This window comes from Corylus avellana, chromosome ca10 (genome assembly GCF_901000735.1).
Source record: "Corylus avellana chromosome ca10, CavTom2PMs-1.0".
NCBI lineage: Eukaryota > Viridiplantae > Streptophyta > Magnoliopsida > Fagales > Betulaceae > Corylus > Corylus avellana.
The window spans coordinates 19,994,381-20,010,413 of NC_081550.1; the positions used below are offsets into that span (position 1 = coordinate 19,994,381).

At 36.0% G+C, this 16,033-nt stretch overlaps 2 protein-coding genes across 2 annotated transcripts; both read right to left on the reverse strand.

Moving 5' to 3' along the window:
• LOC132163577 (uncharacterized) lies at positions 1–6,261 on the reverse strand. Its single transcript, XM_059573918.1, has 9 exons — positions 5,908–6,261; positions 5,412–5,616; positions 4,937–5,027; positions 4,015–4,160; positions 2,470–2,711; positions 2,079–2,185; positions 1,813–1,995; positions 1,263–1,464; positions 1–720 (listed from the first exon to the last, which is right to left on the reverse strand). The coding sequence occupies exons 1-9, from the start codon at positions 6,080–6,082 to the stop codon at positions 224–226; spliced, it is 1,848 nt and encodes a 615-aa protein (XP_059429901.1). The 5' UTR covers positions 6,083–6,261; the 3' UTR covers positions 1–223.
• A 1,872-nt stretch (positions 6,262–8,133) lies between these two features.
• LOC132164015 (uncharacterized) lies at positions 8,134–14,894 on the reverse strand. The gene is made up of 9 exons (XM_059574423.1): positions 14,401–14,894; positions 13,907–14,141; positions 13,262–13,352; positions 12,317–12,462; positions 11,611–11,854; positions 11,137–11,241; positions 10,871–11,053; positions 9,720–9,921; positions 8,134–8,986 (listed from the first exon to the last, which is right to left on the reverse strand). Exons 1-9 carry the CDS (start codon positions 14,576–14,578, stop codon positions 8,493–8,495), a joined length of 1,878 nt encoding a protein of 625 aa, XP_059430406.1. The 5' UTR covers positions 14,579–14,894; the 3' UTR covers positions 8,134–8,492.
• Positions 14,895–16,033: the final 1,139 nt, after the last annotated feature.

Below are 16,033 nucleotides of genomic sequence, written 5' to 3' on the forward strand. Positions count from 1 at the left end.
AAGACGAGTTCACAAATAGTACATTTATATACACATTTGGACACCACACTAACCCAAAACATAAGCTAATGGCCTTGAATCCAGTTAGGCACATCCCACATATATGGAGCTGAACACGGCCAACTTGGATATCAATGGGAAATCTATTCATGGACGAGCTGTTTCTGCATAAATGATTTTTGAGAAACCCCATCTTTTAAACCAGCCTTGGCTACACAACTAATCAGTTCAAAGATTTCTCCTCTTTGTATGTCAACCCAAAGCCAAGAGGGAATAAAGGGTCATACGAGTTGACTTCAATATGCAAAGGCAGTTGTTCAACCTGTTTAAACCATGTCACCGGTAATCGGCCCTTGAAGTCATGATCCCCAAAGACAACATCAGCAATTCCCCCTCCTTCACTTCCAGGCAACCAAGCAGCAATTAGTGCATCTATCTTTTCTAAAAGCCATGGCTCTAAAACTAAGGGTCTTCCAGATATCAGAATCACCAATGTGGGAATATTGTCAGCGACCGAACTTATTATGTCAGCTCCATTAAAGGGGATTACTAGCTTTCCCCGATTATCACCACCATTCTCTGCATAGGAATCTTCACCAACAGCTAAAATTGCAAAAGAGAAATCCCGGCATGTTAATGTGTTTGCTGATGGATATTCCTCATAAATTATTTCTGTTTCATCGCTCACTGCTTCTTTAATAGCATCCAAAATGGTTGTGCCTAAAATGCAATGCATCATAAGTTCAATGTTAAACCGCATTCATGGTATTACGTTCAGAAAGAAAAATCTAAATGGTGAATATATTGTCCATAGATGCTTTCTTACAACAAATTTCCAATAAAAGATAAAACTATTTGTTGCAACAAAAACGGGAGAACCTGACAGGACATAACAAAATATATTTCCTTTTTTAACTATAAGATTATTTCTGTGTCCTTTCGTAGGAAGCTGGGGCAGATTTTAACCTAGACATGCTCATAGAGTAACATATTGCATGATTCTTGACAACCAAAGACAGATGTACGATCATATATCACTAAATACACAGAATGAACAGCGCAGATGTTAAATGGCTTCAGTAATAAACTGAAAGTGGATAAATAAAAAACCAATCTTACAAAGGTAAAGCAAATAAGAAGGAAAATATCAACAAGTAGCATGATGAATATAAATAACAAAAAGTTACAAAGCTAAATATCTTGTCACTTTGATTGTGAAAGTTAACATATTGCTTAACACTTAAAAAAGTGTAACTGTGTACCGATTGTAATTCTGCCACTTTTTCCATACTTGTTGGCTGTCCACCCTCCGCACTGATATCCAAGATCATCAGCATGTGTTCCAGCAACAAGAATTCTTTTCGCATTTTTGTCTAGTGGAAGAAAAGGTTTCTTAGGATCCTTGCCATTTTTCAAAAGAACTAATGACTTGCGGACTGCTTCACGTGCTATATCTCTATGCAACTGCAGAAAATTTCAAAGATAAAAGTTTTTCTCAACTTTGAGGTAAAAAATCATTTGCAGTTACATATTGTAGTTGGACGCTAATTAAAAGCATTCAATTATATCCACCATTGATTATAATATGATATATTGTAAAAAAAAAAAACTGGTTCCTGATTCAGAAATTGTTTTTCTTCCTCAAGTTGTATGTTTATCATATATGGAAGGGCAGAAAAGGGGTCAAATTCAAGGGAGAGATGACTATTAAGCTTGATGAAAAAAGAAAATGCTTTTGCTTTTCTAAAGGATAACACATGAAAAACATGCCAAAATGCCAATACACCATGTGCTACATACTGCAAAAGTTACCATGCAACCAATCGTGTCGAGCAAAGACCTATCTGTAAAAGGAAATTCAAAAACACCAGCAAGAAACTTCACTCTAAGTATTCGTTCAACAGCATCATCAATCCTCTCCATTGGCATCTCCTGTTCTTTAGCCAGAGATATCAAATCCTTCACAAATGATTCATATCGATAAGGCACCATCACCTGCATATTTTCTCAGTCAGGAATAGGAAGACATAAATAAAGGCAACTTTAGTTTAGGCTTTGATTTGGAGTTCAAACTCTACCATGTCTATTCCTGCCTTAACAGCAGTGCAAATGCTCTTTCGATAGTTTTCGACACGAGGTTCATTAAGTTCGTCAATTCCTTCCCAGTCAGAAATTACAAAACCTTGCGGCAGAATATTGACCAAATATTTTTCTAGATGTACAGTAACTGTAATCCCACAACAACACCAAAAAAACAATAATAAAAAGGAATTTGACTACAGTTAGCAATTTCTCTCATCAAATTGATCAACAAGAAGAATATTTGGAGACTGAAAATCCATGAACCAAAATGTGCAAAACTATTTTTGCAGTAGAATACCGAAATTGCCAATTGTAGTACTGTAAATTGACAAGACAAAAAGTTGACTTTTTTTTCAGAATATATGAATACTATCAGGATTTTTACCTTAAAACCTAGCTTATCTTTTAAAATTTCTGTCAGGAGGAAATGGTCAGAATGCAGTTTACGTCCATTCCAGCTAGAATAGGATGCCATAATAGTTGAAACACCCTGAGAAATACAGTCCAGATAAGGTGCCATATGGATCCTCTCTAGGTCCTCATAAGATGATATAGTATTCCCCTCATTTTTTCCATTTTCAGTGCCCCCATCTCCTACAAAATGCTTTGTGCAAGCAATAACGTTGTTTTTGGATATCAAAAGTGGGATTATGAGAAACAGTCCAACAAATGGCTGCTAGCAGAGGAATTGGCAATAGAAGGAACGAAAAAAGGTGAATATAAAGCTTGGAAGTATGAAGAGTTATATTAGTTGTATTACTAATTTTAAGTATCAAAAGATATGTGAACAGGACAACATTATTTTAGGCACACTATGTTAGGTTTTTAGTGTTGGCTAATTCGGTGCACAAAATACTTTGATGAAGTTTGACAGAGCTCCGTTCTAAAGCGTCGTTCGAACGGAAGATTTCTTGAGAGATCCCTTCTAAGCTCCGTTCCAAGTGCCGTTCGAACGGATGAAGAATGACGTCTTTCCAGAGAGCTTCGTCCTATTCAGCATTCCAAGTTTGTTGTTTGGACAAGCCGCTAGAAGAAAACCTTGTTTTCAAGGTTTAACCTAGTACCGTTCGAACGGACCACTTACCCATTTGAACGGATTTCCGATTTCCACAATATTCTGGAATCAGATCCCTTTCTTGCTGCTCATGATTTTCAAGTCTATTTAAGGGGACTTCTAAGAACGAATTTGTAAGGGTTTTGTATTATACAATTCATTGTGCTAAGAGACAGTTTTAGATTTAGAGCTTCAAGTTAGTTCTCTCTTAGAGTTTAGGTTGTCTTCAACCATCAACCATGAAAATTTGCTGAAGCCATATTGAAGTTCCAAGAGAGAAGATCAAGAAGAAGAATTGCTTAGAGGGAGTCCATTACAAAAGTTTTGTCAGTGTGATTATAGGTACAAATTAATTCTTCTTAGTAGATTGATTTTCTGGGTAGGCTGCCCCGGAGTGTTGTTACTTTTAAAGACTTCTTCAAAAGGTTTCCACTTCGTCACTAAAATATATGTGCCAGTTGCTCTACGGCTTTTCATATTCTGGTGATTGTTTGGTTGTGATTGGTTTGTTTTTTAATTCTGCATTATATTGGCATACACCTATTCAACCACACTTCTAGGAGTAGTTTGGAGTCTTGTTTTATATTTTCATTATAAAATACAACTAGGGAAAAAGAAGTACGAAAAGTTTATCCTTGAGTCCCAAGTGAACCTCAAAAAAGTTTTAATTTAAGTGCCTGAGACTCATTGGTTTGAACAAAACAAAAAGAAAAGGCAAAAATTAGTTCTTTAGTTGTCATATTTTTTGGCCAACTAGTATGTTATGTATTTAAATTGACGACGGATTCGGAAAATGAGCTTGCTTAATGAGTAAATTGATTAAATATACCAAAAGTATAGTCATTAAAGATATGAGGATATCAATGACTTTTCTCTACCTTCCAGCCACAAAAGGGTAGCCTTTTGGGTGTTCATCAGGCGGCTTGCCCTGCAAGCCCGTGATCAAGGATGTCATCTCTCTAACAATTTCAGTGTCTTCACTGTAACTCTCGTAGCATCTTCCCCATCTGGGATCTCTGCATACCTGCCAGAACCCACGTAAATGAATTTTTTCAAAAATTTGTTATTAACAAACAGAAATTTTAGAGGAAAAAATGCGAAGAAAGAAGATGGGAGAGCAATATGAATCTATGTTTTGTTCAAACTCCAGCTCACAGTATGAAATCCAAGGTATGGTATCCCATTGGAAGATATTAACGATACAAATAATATGTCTCATTTATATATTAGATCTTTTAGGTCCTACAATTTTATCTAAAAAAAAGTCACCTTGCCTCAAAACTATGGTTTATAATTTTATGATACACACATAATTTTGTACTTCATATGGCAGGAAAGAGAAGTCTGGTGGAGTAGTGCACCTTACTCACCACATAAAGCGGTATATATAATCCAGGATCCTATGATCAATAATGCAAAAATGAGGATTCATATGGTCTTGCACATCATCATTGTTTACAATTTATATGGCGAGCTTCAACCAAATGACACGATCATTTTTTAATAAACAAGTTTGTTAATTTCTATACACTACAATAATGAACTAAATTATTGAAATGACAACAACATTCAAAGATAAAACTCACTCAATATCATCCACAGACGTTGCCAAGCATAAAGAAATTGCGAAATCAGTGAACAACCACAATCTTCTTCCAATTAGAAACCAATTAATAAATTGCAAGCTACTTTGTGTTTACACCAAGTTGGGTTACTCATAATTTGTATCATGCTTTGAAACTTAATTTATCAGTTAACTCAAACAGTGCAATCACTTCAAAACAAATTTATAATACTTACAGCGACACAGGGAGCAAAAGCATAGTGAATGCCGGTTGCCCTAAGTTCAAGTGCTGTTGCTTCACCAATCTTTCGAACCAAATCTGCATCCCTATCACAGAGTGTAAAAGTATAAGTGGTTCTGAAGCTACAAGACCAATCACCTTCCATTTGGCTGCTAAGTAAATTTCAAAGAATTAAAGAAATAGTAATAGGTTAATTGCTACATCAATAGATTTTCTTTTTTTCAACAGTTTCACATCAATTAAAGAGAGAATCATGGAATACTACTGCTGCTAGTATTGAGGCCAGGATTGTTGAAATGTAGTGGTTTGAGTGCAATGTATGAATTGAGGATCTATGAAGCTAGCTGTTTTAGCCCTTTTGTTTTCCTTAGATATTTGTTTCTTTCCTTGTGTGTATTTTAGTTTTTCCAAAAAAAGTGACTAATTATGTAAGAAACCCAAGGATCCCAGGGACACAGTCTAACACTAACCTGGTAGCTCCAAGGCCAACGTTGTGAGGAAATATAGTGGCGCCATAGATACTATTGTTACCATGAACCGCATCAGTCCCATATATAAGCGGTATCCCAAGCCGCGACTCAAGCGCTTTCTTCTGAAACTCGTCAACCATGTCCGCCCAATCCTCAGCCGATGGATTCTCTTTGGGTCCACTTCCAGGAGCACTGAGAATACTCCCTACAACAATAGCTCACCAGTTGTATGGAAAAATGCGTAAATGAAATATCCATTCGTCGTTCATAACAATCACTCACTCCTGACTGACAATTACCAACATGGAGTTTAACCATTCACACTCATTCCCGTATACTACACATGTAAGTGGTGATTTATTATAGTACAAGAACAAAGGTATTGACTTCAAACCTTTATTTTCAATCTAAACAATTTACGTGTTACATGTAGAATCTGAGCCAAATACGTGAGAGAGAGAGAGAGAGAGAGAGAGAGAGAGAGAGGAGGGTGTACCGATGCAGAGGTGTTTGATGAGGTCGGGGTTGGGTTGGGCGATGATGCGCTCAATCTGGGTCATCTGGCCGACCTTCTCTTCCAATGTCATTCCAGAAAGAAGGTCTTTGACACGAGCCTCTAAGGGTGCATTGGGGTCTCTGTAAATGCAATCCATGCCAGCCGCTTCGCTCATTCTGATCACTCTCCTCTGCTTCTACTCAGAGAAGCTGAGAATAAACAGACACTAGTAGAGAATGCAATATTGACTATGAAGTAGTTCTAGAGATTACTGTCTTTTATAATGACGGGAAAGGCGGGTAGTACACCTGAGAGAATCTCCGGTTATGCCGGCTTTTGCTTCCATTTCTTGCATAATTTAATATTAGTGATAATGATGGTGGTATATTTTATCTTTAACCAAAATTAATTTTATGAATTTTTTATTTATTTTAGTCCAATGCCTACTACCCACCATTGAACCTTCGGAGGAGGCCTTCAACCTTCCTCCGATCCCCCCGGCACCACCAGAATCTCTAAAAGAGGGGGACTTCAATTAAGCCAGTCCTCCTTATGAAGTGGCTACGGAGATTTCCAAAGCAAAGAAAAAGCCATGGTGCTCATATTTGGTTGCTAAGTACCTCTCCAATGGTGAAAACCAATTAAGACAGTGATTTTGATGGTTTTGTTGGTGATTTTGGCTGGCAAAATAGGTAAATGATAAATAAACAAGTATCTATTTATCTTATGCATGTAACTATTTTTTATGATGCTTAGGTAAATCTTATTATAAAAAAACATACATAGGATAAATGAGTCGTAAACAGATCATGACATGTACCTGTTTTGTCAGCCTGACTCATTTTGCTGGTGGTTTTATCATAAGTATTTTGTTAATGATGTATTTTGTCAAGATGAGATACATTATTTGGTGTAAATGGTTATGTTATTATTATTATTTTCTTTTGTGTTTCAAGCTAGAGAATAACTTCAATACGGTTTGGGCATAAAATCAACCTTTTGTGCACACTAATGAGGAGTTGACGCCTCAACATGGAACATGTTAAGAAAAAAAAATAAAAAACTAAACCACTTGATTATATAATTTATATCAGGTTTAATTAAAATTTTAAGAGGATTTGCATTAAGAAGCGGAGGCAGCTCGCTGCTTCGTTAGATTAAAATTTAATAATAATTTATTACAAATTTAATAAATATTTTAAAATTACATCAATTTTAAAAAGGTACGATAGGAACAGAAAGAATACTGTCCTCTAACATTACTCTTTATTTAAATAACATTATTAGATTTTTTAGCACCATTCCCTTATTTTATTTAAAGAATCCTTGGCCTTATAGCTGCTTTAAAAGCAAGTATAAACGTATAGAAAAACTCAAAGCCACGTGCATGCATCATCTCTGAAGATAATAAAAAAAAACATATATAAATAATAAATAAGCGATGATAATAAAACAAGCTTATAAAATAAAACCAAAGCAACTCCATACTCCAACCCCACTAAAAAGATTCTGGAGCGCACTAATCACTTATAATAATCCCCCTCACGAACCCAGATAATGGACCTAAGGCCCAGGGCCTTGATATGGTGGGCCTAGTAAGGCCTTTGATGAGGTGGTTATTCTCGGACCCATTTTACCTACGTTTTCCATTTTCTTTTGTGTTTGCTGCATTATATTTGGAACTCAGGAGGTGGTTGAGGAAGTTTTTCGGGTAGTGTGAGAGTGAGTTAAGAGGGGATATCGTGTGTTGCATGCTAAGTGAACTCGAACTCGGGTTTAATGGGCCTTAAGGCCTACTTGCAGATCCTTAGGCCCAACAAAGAACATAAAGGTGTGGGAAGCGAAAAATGTATCATATATTTAGTTTGTTTGGCTTACTTCTTTCAAAACATGTGGTTTGAAAATATAGTGATTTCCCAATGTAGTTAATGAAAATGTCATTTATAAAGATGCATTAGAGTTTGGTAAAGTCGTATTTAGATCTTTAAAGTAGTGTTTTTTTTTTTAACAATGCACATCTTTACTTGCAATTTGAAAACATTGATTTTATTCACGTTTTCAAACGTGACACTTTCCTAGATTTTGTTTAAAAATAAGCTTTTGATCTATGGTATCGTAGGGGTCAAACGGAAATACAATCACTTATTAAAGACTTCATGCCCTTACAGGCAAAACAAAATCAGAGTTGCAGACTACATCATGATTTAAGGCATATTTGGATAAGTAAGACAAATAAAACAGAATGGATGCCATTATTCATAAGATTAGTTGATATCTTGAAAGTATGTAGGGAATGTGAGGCAGTAATAGATGAGACCCAATAACAATCTACCATGACGTATCCATCCTCACTGCACATCCCACATATAAACAGCTGAACACGGCCAAGTGGCTTACCCTTATTCAACAAACCATATAATTCATCTTCAGCAAAGAGCATAGGTGGGGCTCATGCATTGTTTAGAAGGTAATAACTATAAGCTAGTGGGTATGCGGCTGTTCATATATGAAGTACTGACAACTTTGATACCAATGGAAAATCTATTCATGGACGAGCTGTTCTGCATAGGTGATTGTACAACTAATCAGTTTAGAGATTTTTCCTCTTTGTATGTCAAACCGAAGCCAAGTGGAAATAAAGGATCATACGAATTGACTCCAATATGCAAAGGTAGTTGTTCAACCTGTTTAAACCATGTAACCGGTAGTCGGCCCTTGAAGTCATAATCCCCAAAGACGACATCAGCAATTCCCCCTCCTTCACTTCCAGGCAGCCAAGCAGCAATAAGTGCATCTGTCTTTTCCAAAAGCCATGGCTCTAAAACTAAGGGTCTTCCAGATACCACAATCAACAATGTGGGAATATTGCTGGTGACTAAACTTATGTCAGCTTCATTTAAGGGGAGTACTAGCCCCTCCAGATTATCACCAGGGGTCTCTGCATAGGGTATTTCACCTACAGCTAAAATTGCAAAAGAGAAATCCTGACGTGCTAAGGTGTCTGCCGTTGGCTCTTTCTCATAAATTATTTCTGTTTCGTCACCCACTGCTTCTTTAATAGCATCCAAAATGGTTGTGCCTAAAATGCAATGACATCATAAGTTCAATGCAAAAGCACATTCAAGGCACTACGTTCAAAAAGAAAAATCTAAATGCATGAAGTTTATGTCCATAGATGCTTTCTTACAACAAATTTCAAATAAAACATCAAACTATTTGTGGCAACCAAAATGAGAGAACCTGACAGGACATAAAAAAACATTTTTCCTTTTTTTAACTGTAAGATTATTTCTTTGTATCCTTTTATAGGAGCCTGGGGAAGATGTTAACCTAGACATGCTCATAGAATAACATATTGCATGATTCTTGACAACCAAAGACTGATGTATGATCATATATCACTAAATAAACAGAATTAACTGGTAAGCCTTTGAATATTTTCGATAATTTTCCACAGATAAAATGCAGTTCGGTGAAATTATTGTGAAAAAGATACATTTTCCAAGTTTGCCACACACTTCTTTGACCAAGTTAAATGTGACACAAAACATGTGCATTTTATGATGAGCTCTCTGTGTTAGTAGGGTTGGAGTGAACGCAGATGTTAAATGGCTTCAGTAATAAACTGAATGCTGAAAAGTAAAAAACCAATCTTACAAAAACAAAAACATTAGCACAATGAAAAGCAATAAAAATATTAGCAAGTAGCACGATGAATATAAATAACAAAAAGTTACAAAGATAAATATCAAGTCACTTTGATTGTGAAAGTTAACATATTGCTTAACACTTAAAACAATGTAACTGCATACCAATTGTAATTTTGCCACTTTTTCCAAACCAGTCAGATGTCCACCCTCCACACTGATATCCAAGATCATCAGCATGTGTTCCAGCAACAAGAATTCTTTTCGCATTTCTGTCTAGTGGAAGAAAATTTTTCTTAGGATCCTTGCCATTTTTCAAAAGAACTAATGACTTTCTGACTGCTTCACGTGCTAGATCTCTATGCAACTGCAGAAAATTTCAAAGCTAAAAAAAGTTTATCTCAGCCTTGAAGTAATACATCATTTGCAGTTACCTATGATAGTTCGACGCAAATTAAAAGCATTCAATTATATCTACCATGCATTATAATATAGAATGCTACTGTTTCTAATCCAATATCAGGATCTACTCATCCTCAGTATTAAATGGTTTTTGAGAACCCTAAGAGGCAGCATTGTCACTATTTCACGCCTTCATGGCCTTTAGAAATCCTTCTTCATCTTGCCTTCTCCTCTCCCTTTGCCTTTCTCTTTATCCTAGATCATCCACAGTCTGTCTTGAGCTGCCAGTGATCCATTCTTCCAACATAATGGTAATTGTCATTTTTTCTTAATATTTCTCTGCGATTAAGGGTTTCAGGTGATAGTGAAGTCAAAGTTTGTGGCAACGGCAACAACTATTTCTTACAATGAGCCACTGTTTCAGGTCATCCCACCATTCTCCCTAGGGTAATGGCAATAATTATTGCTTACAGTGATACTGAAGTCAATTTTTTTTTTGATAAATAGTTAATTTATTGAAAAGCGCAGAGGGTTGTAACACTAGTATTCAGGATGCATACAAAGAAAGGCACCCTTAAAAGCAAAAAGAACAAAAATCCACAAATTGAGGCAAAGTAGAAGACTGTGAAACATTCAAATTTTGTGGCAAAGAGAAAAAAAGGACCTAATTTTTTTTTTTCATTTTCCTATTATATATGAAAACAAGAAAGAATCTAGTTCCTGATTCAGAAATTGTTTTTCTCCCACTAGTGTATGCTTATCATAGATGGAAGAGTAGAAGAGGGGTCAAATTCAAGGGAGAGATGACTATTCAGCTTGATGAAAAAGGAAATGTTTTTGCTTTTCTTTAGGATAACGCATTAAAAACATGCAAAAATACCAAAACACCATGTGTTAAATACTGCAAAAGTTACCTTGCAACCAATTGTGTCGAGGGAAGGCCTATCTGAGGAATTAAATTCAAAAAGACCAGCAACAAACTTCACTCTAAGTATTCGTTCAACAGCATCATCAATCCTCTCCATTGGTATCTTCCCTTCTTTAACCAGAGAGACCAAATCCTTCACAAATAATTCGTATCGAAAAGGCACCATCACCTGCATATTTTCTGAGTCAGGAAAAGAAAGACATAATAAAGGGAACCTTGGTTTAGGCTTTGGAATTGGAGTTCAATCTCTACCATGTCTATTCCTGCCATAACAGCAGAGGAAATGCTGTCACGATAGTTTTCGCCATGCGGTGCATTCAGTCGGTCAAGTCCTTCCCAGTCAGAAATTACAAAACCCTGCAGCAGAAATATTGGCCCAATATTTATGTAGATGGTCAGCAACTGTAACCACAGAACACAACCAAAATAATAATAATAGAAGGAATTTGACTACTGTAATCGCTCTAATAGCTCCCATCCCCCTTCCTGCAACCTAGCGCTCAAAAACCCACATAGAAGAAAGTAATCGAGAAAAAAAAAAAGTGAAAAAATAATTAGAGGTTATCCTGTCATCAAATTGATCACCAAGAAAAATATTTTGAGACTGGAAAGCAATGAACCAAAATGTGCAAAACTATTTTTGCTGTAGAATACCGAAATGCCCAACAAGAAAAAAAAATGATTTTTTTTTTTTAAAGAATATATGAACACTATCAGGATTTTTACCTTAAAACCTAGCTTCTTTTTTAAAATTTCTGTCAAGAGGAAATGGTCAGAATGCAGTTTACGCCCATTCCAGCTAGAATAGGATGCCATAATAGTGGAAACTCCCAGAGAAATACAGTCCAGATAAGGTGCCATATGGATCCTCTCTAGGTCCTCATAAGACGATATGCTATTCCCCTCATTTATTCCCTTTTCAGTACCCCCATCTCCTACAAAATGCTTTGCGCAAGCAATAACGTTGTTTCTGGATATCAAAAGTGGGATTATGAGAATCAGTCCAATAAATGGCTACGAACAGAGGAATTAACAATCAAGGCATGTCTACAATATGAGTAGAAGGAACGAGTGAGTACAAAGCGTGAACAGGACAACATTATTTCAGGCACTACACAACTGGGGAAAAAAAAGCAGGAAAAGTTCTTCTTAGAGTCCCAATTGAATCTCAAACAAGTTTTAATTTAAGAGCCAAGACTCATTGGTTTGAACAAAACAGAAGGAAAAGGCAAAAAAATAGTTCCTCCAAAAAAAAAAAAAGGAAAAAAAAAAGTTCTTCAGTTGACATTTTTTTGGCTGACTAGTATGATACGTATTTAAATAGACGCTGAATTTGGGAAGGAGCTTGCTACATGAGTAAATTGATGAAAGACACCAATTGTATAGTCATTAAAGATATGAGAATAAAATAATATCAATGACTTTTCTCTACCTCCCAGCCATAAAAGGGTAGCCTTTTGGGTGTTCATCAGGCAGCTTTCCCTGCAAGCCCGTGACAATGGATGTCATCTTTCTAACAATTTCAGTGTCTTCGCTGTAACTTTCATAGCATCTTCCCCATCTGGGATCTCTGCATACCTGTCAGAACCCATGTAAATGAAGTTTCTCAACAATCTGTTATTCTCAAGACAGGATTCACATAGCCAACAGTAAGTATTCAGGGTATAAGATTTTATGAGCAGCTATTGTACCCAGAGCTAGTTTTCTCCAGCCATATTCCATGGGTCAGTTGCCTAGGTCTCCCAAGGGTGAAAAACATTGCTCCAATTAACAACAGAAATGCCACACTATAATCTTTTCTGAAGAAATTTAAATATTAGGAGATGGATCACCTACAAAATCTTATTAAGAGGCCTTGCACACCATCGTTGTGTGTAATTTATATAGCGAGCTTCAACCATATGACACAATCATTTTCAACATTTAAACAAGTTTGTTAATTTCTTTACACTACAATAATTAACTAAATTATTGAAATGGCAACACCATTCAAATAAAAAAATGGGTCAATATCATCCTCAGATGTTGCCAAGCATTAACAAATTGCCAAAGCAGTGAACAACCACAATCTTCTTCGAATTAGAAACCAATTGCTAAATTGCAAGCAACTATGTGTTTACACCAAGTTGGGTTACTCATAATTGGTATCACGCTTTGAAACTTAATTTATCCGTTAACTCTAAAACGCCCCAGCATTAAAAATAAGCCGTTAGTGGAATTATGTGAATTCTCGCGTGACACCACTACTTATTAACATCCATCGCGTGGAAATTACCAAGTGTATAAAATTTTTCTTTTCTTTCAAACTACAAACTCGCCTTAATACACAACAAACTCAAACAGTGCAATCACTTCAAAACAAATTTATAATACTTACAGCCACACATGGAGCAAAAGTATAGTTAATGCCAGTTGCCCTAACTTCAAGTGCTGTTGCTTCCCCAATCTTTTGAACCAAATCTGCATCCCTATCACAGTGTAAAAAGTATTAAGTGGTTCTGAAGCTACAAGACCAATAACCTTCCATCTGGCTACTAAGCAAATTCCAAAGAATTCAAGAAATAGAAATAGGTTAACTGCCGCATTTCTTTTACATTTAGCTTCCACAGAAATTAAAACTCTTTTTTTTTTTTTTTCTTTTTTTTCTATGTCTCAACCACTCAAAGATAAGCTAAGCTGGTGGTTAGCAAAAAAGTATATTAATTGATAGCTCTTGTCCTTCACCTGCTTACTCGGGTCCTAAGTTAAGATTCAAAGTGTCATTTTGTTTTATTTCAACAGTTTCACATCAATTGAACAGAGAATCAGGGAATACAACTGCTGCTAGTATTGAGGCCAAGGTTATTGAAATGAAGTGATTTTGACTGCAATGTATGAATTTAGAATCTATGAAGCTAGCTGTTTTAGCCCTTTTGTTTTCCTTAGACATTTCTTCCTTTCCTTGTGTGTACTTTAATTTTGCCAAAGAGTGACTAATTATGTAAGAAACCCGAGGAACCCAGGGACGCAGTCTAACACCAACCTGGAAGCTCCAAGGCCAACATTGTGAGGAAATATGGTGGCGCCACGGATACTATTGTCATAGATACCATTGTTACAGATACTGTTGTGACCATGAACCGCATCAATCCCATATATAATCGGTATCCCGAGCCGCGACTCAAGCGCTTTCTGCTGAAACTCGTCAACCATATCGGCCCAATCCTTAGCCGATGCATTGTCTTTGGGTCCACTGCCACCAGAACTGAGAATACTCCCTACAACAACAGTTCACCAGTTGTATGGAAAAATGCATAAATGAAACATATACCGTTTTTAATCACATTTAAGTGTTTTTTTTTTTTTTTTTAATAATTAATTATTTAACTTGGTACAAAAACAAGTACTCATTTCTTCGAACATTTACTTTACAATTTATCTTTGATTTTAATTAAATTAAATAATGTTTCCACTTTTTTGGGATAACCGTCTCTCAAACAACGTGTGTGAGAGAGAGAGAAAGAGAGAGGGGGGTACCGATGCAGAGGTGTTTGATGAGGTCGGGGTTGGGTTGGGCGACGCGGCGCTCAATCTGAGTCATCTGGCCCACCTTCTCTTCCAATGTCATTCGAGAAAGAAGGTCTTTGACCCGATCCTCTACGGGTGCGTTGGGGTCTTTGTAAATGCAATCCATGCCCGGCGCCGCTTGGCTCATTCCGATCAACCTCCTCCTCCTCAGTCCTCGGCTTCTACTCAGAGAAGAGAATAACAGACACTAGCTACAATGTTGAGCATGAAGTAGTGCCACCAAAGTTTTAGAGGTAGCTGTGTTTAGTTTAATAATTGCCGGGAAAGACAGGTAGTTAGGGGGGTTCGGTGCCTTATCTTCTTGTACTAGCTAGCTTGGTTGACTTAAATCGGGCGGCTGATCCTTTTTATCATTCGTTAGGTGGCTGCTCGTCCAATTGTTTGTCAATTGTCATGGAGCTCGTCGTCTTTTTATGGTTTGTCAATTACATTCAGATTCAGGTGCCTTACCGACCCTTCTTTGTCAAGACTCAATCCTCACAATGATTGGCAGAACTACTGTAATGCAATTAACAGTACTACTTGAAAATAATTGGAACCCAAATACAGTAGTACGTACTACAATTTTTTTTTAATATAAACCAATTATACACTTTTAATTATTTAATCAATTATTAATTATTACTTCAATATAAATGATTTTGCAGTAAAAGTTAGATTAATGTTACAAACTGTACTTTTATTTCACTACTATCTCGCATTTACTTTACTATCTCAGTAACAATGTCAATTAATCTTTAAATCAACCATTGTTTAAAAAATAAAAATAATAATAATAATAATAATAAAAACAACACTAAAGATTGATTGAAAGTGCCATGTCAATATGGTGGCATCATGTGGTGAAATAAAAGTATAGTTTTTAACATTACTCTAAAATCCCTTGAATTAACTCTTATTAAAAAAAAAAAAATTAAGGATTTATTGGCATTGTTACATCAACAATATAAAGTAATAGTAAAATAAAAGTGTGATTTTTAACATTAAATATTACATTTTTATTTCATCACTATTTTACCCTATTGACATGACACTATTACTAGCGTGGAACTGTATATTCTCCGGTTAAAATGAACTAGAGAGGATCCTAATTCCTACTAACGTAGGGTGGGTGGGTCAAATTGCTTGCAAATCATCAATGTGAGCATTTATATAATTTTTTCTCTACGGTGAGAGTATATCTAGCAAGGGTTTTCATTTTAACTACTCAAAATACAATATTTTTGTTTTTTTTTTTTCATTTTAGCTACTAATTTTTCATTACACACTCCAACATAACATTTATTTTAACTATCTACTCTAATTAAATAGTATTTTATTACTTTTCATCATTGATCGAGTATTTTGCATTTGGATTCTGTCAGAGAACAATCACTCATTCTCATAGATGGAGCCAAACTGTTAAAAAAGTTTACCTCATGCCAAACCATCAATCAAAAGCACCTCCAAGGGAGAAAAAGTAAGCAATGAAGCTTGTCGGTGTAGACTGGCGGAAAAAATCTAGGATGCTTAAATTAGTATGTGTTTTAGGAAAGGATTTAACTTCAATGCGGATGGGCTGCAAAACCCAACTTTTGCAGCC

Coding starts and splice junctions, on each gene's coding strand:
- LOC132163577 (XM_059573918.1), bottom strand. CDS start 6,082: ATGAGCGAAGCGGCTGGCATGGATTGCATTTACAGAGACCCCAATGCA. Junction 2,186..2,469: donor AAAAGATAAGCTAGGTTTTA/AGGTAAAAATCC, acceptor ATATTCTGCCGC/AAGGTTTTGTAATTTCTGAC. Junction 721..1,262: donor AAGTGGCAGAATTACAATCG/GTACACAGTTAC, acceptor ATTGCATTTTAG/GCACAACCATTTTGGATGCT.
- LOC132164015 (XM_059574423.1), bottom strand. CDS start 14,578: ATGAGCCAAGCGGCGCCGGGCATGGATTGCATTTACAAAGACCCCAAC. Junction 12,463..13,261: donor CTTTTGCTCCATGTGTGGCT/GTAAGTATTATA, acceptor GGGTTCTGACAG/GTATGCAGAGATCCCAGATG. Junction 8,987..9,719: donor AAGTGGCAAAATTACAATTG/GTATGCAGTTAC, acceptor ATTGCATTTTAG/GCACAACCATTTTGGATGCT.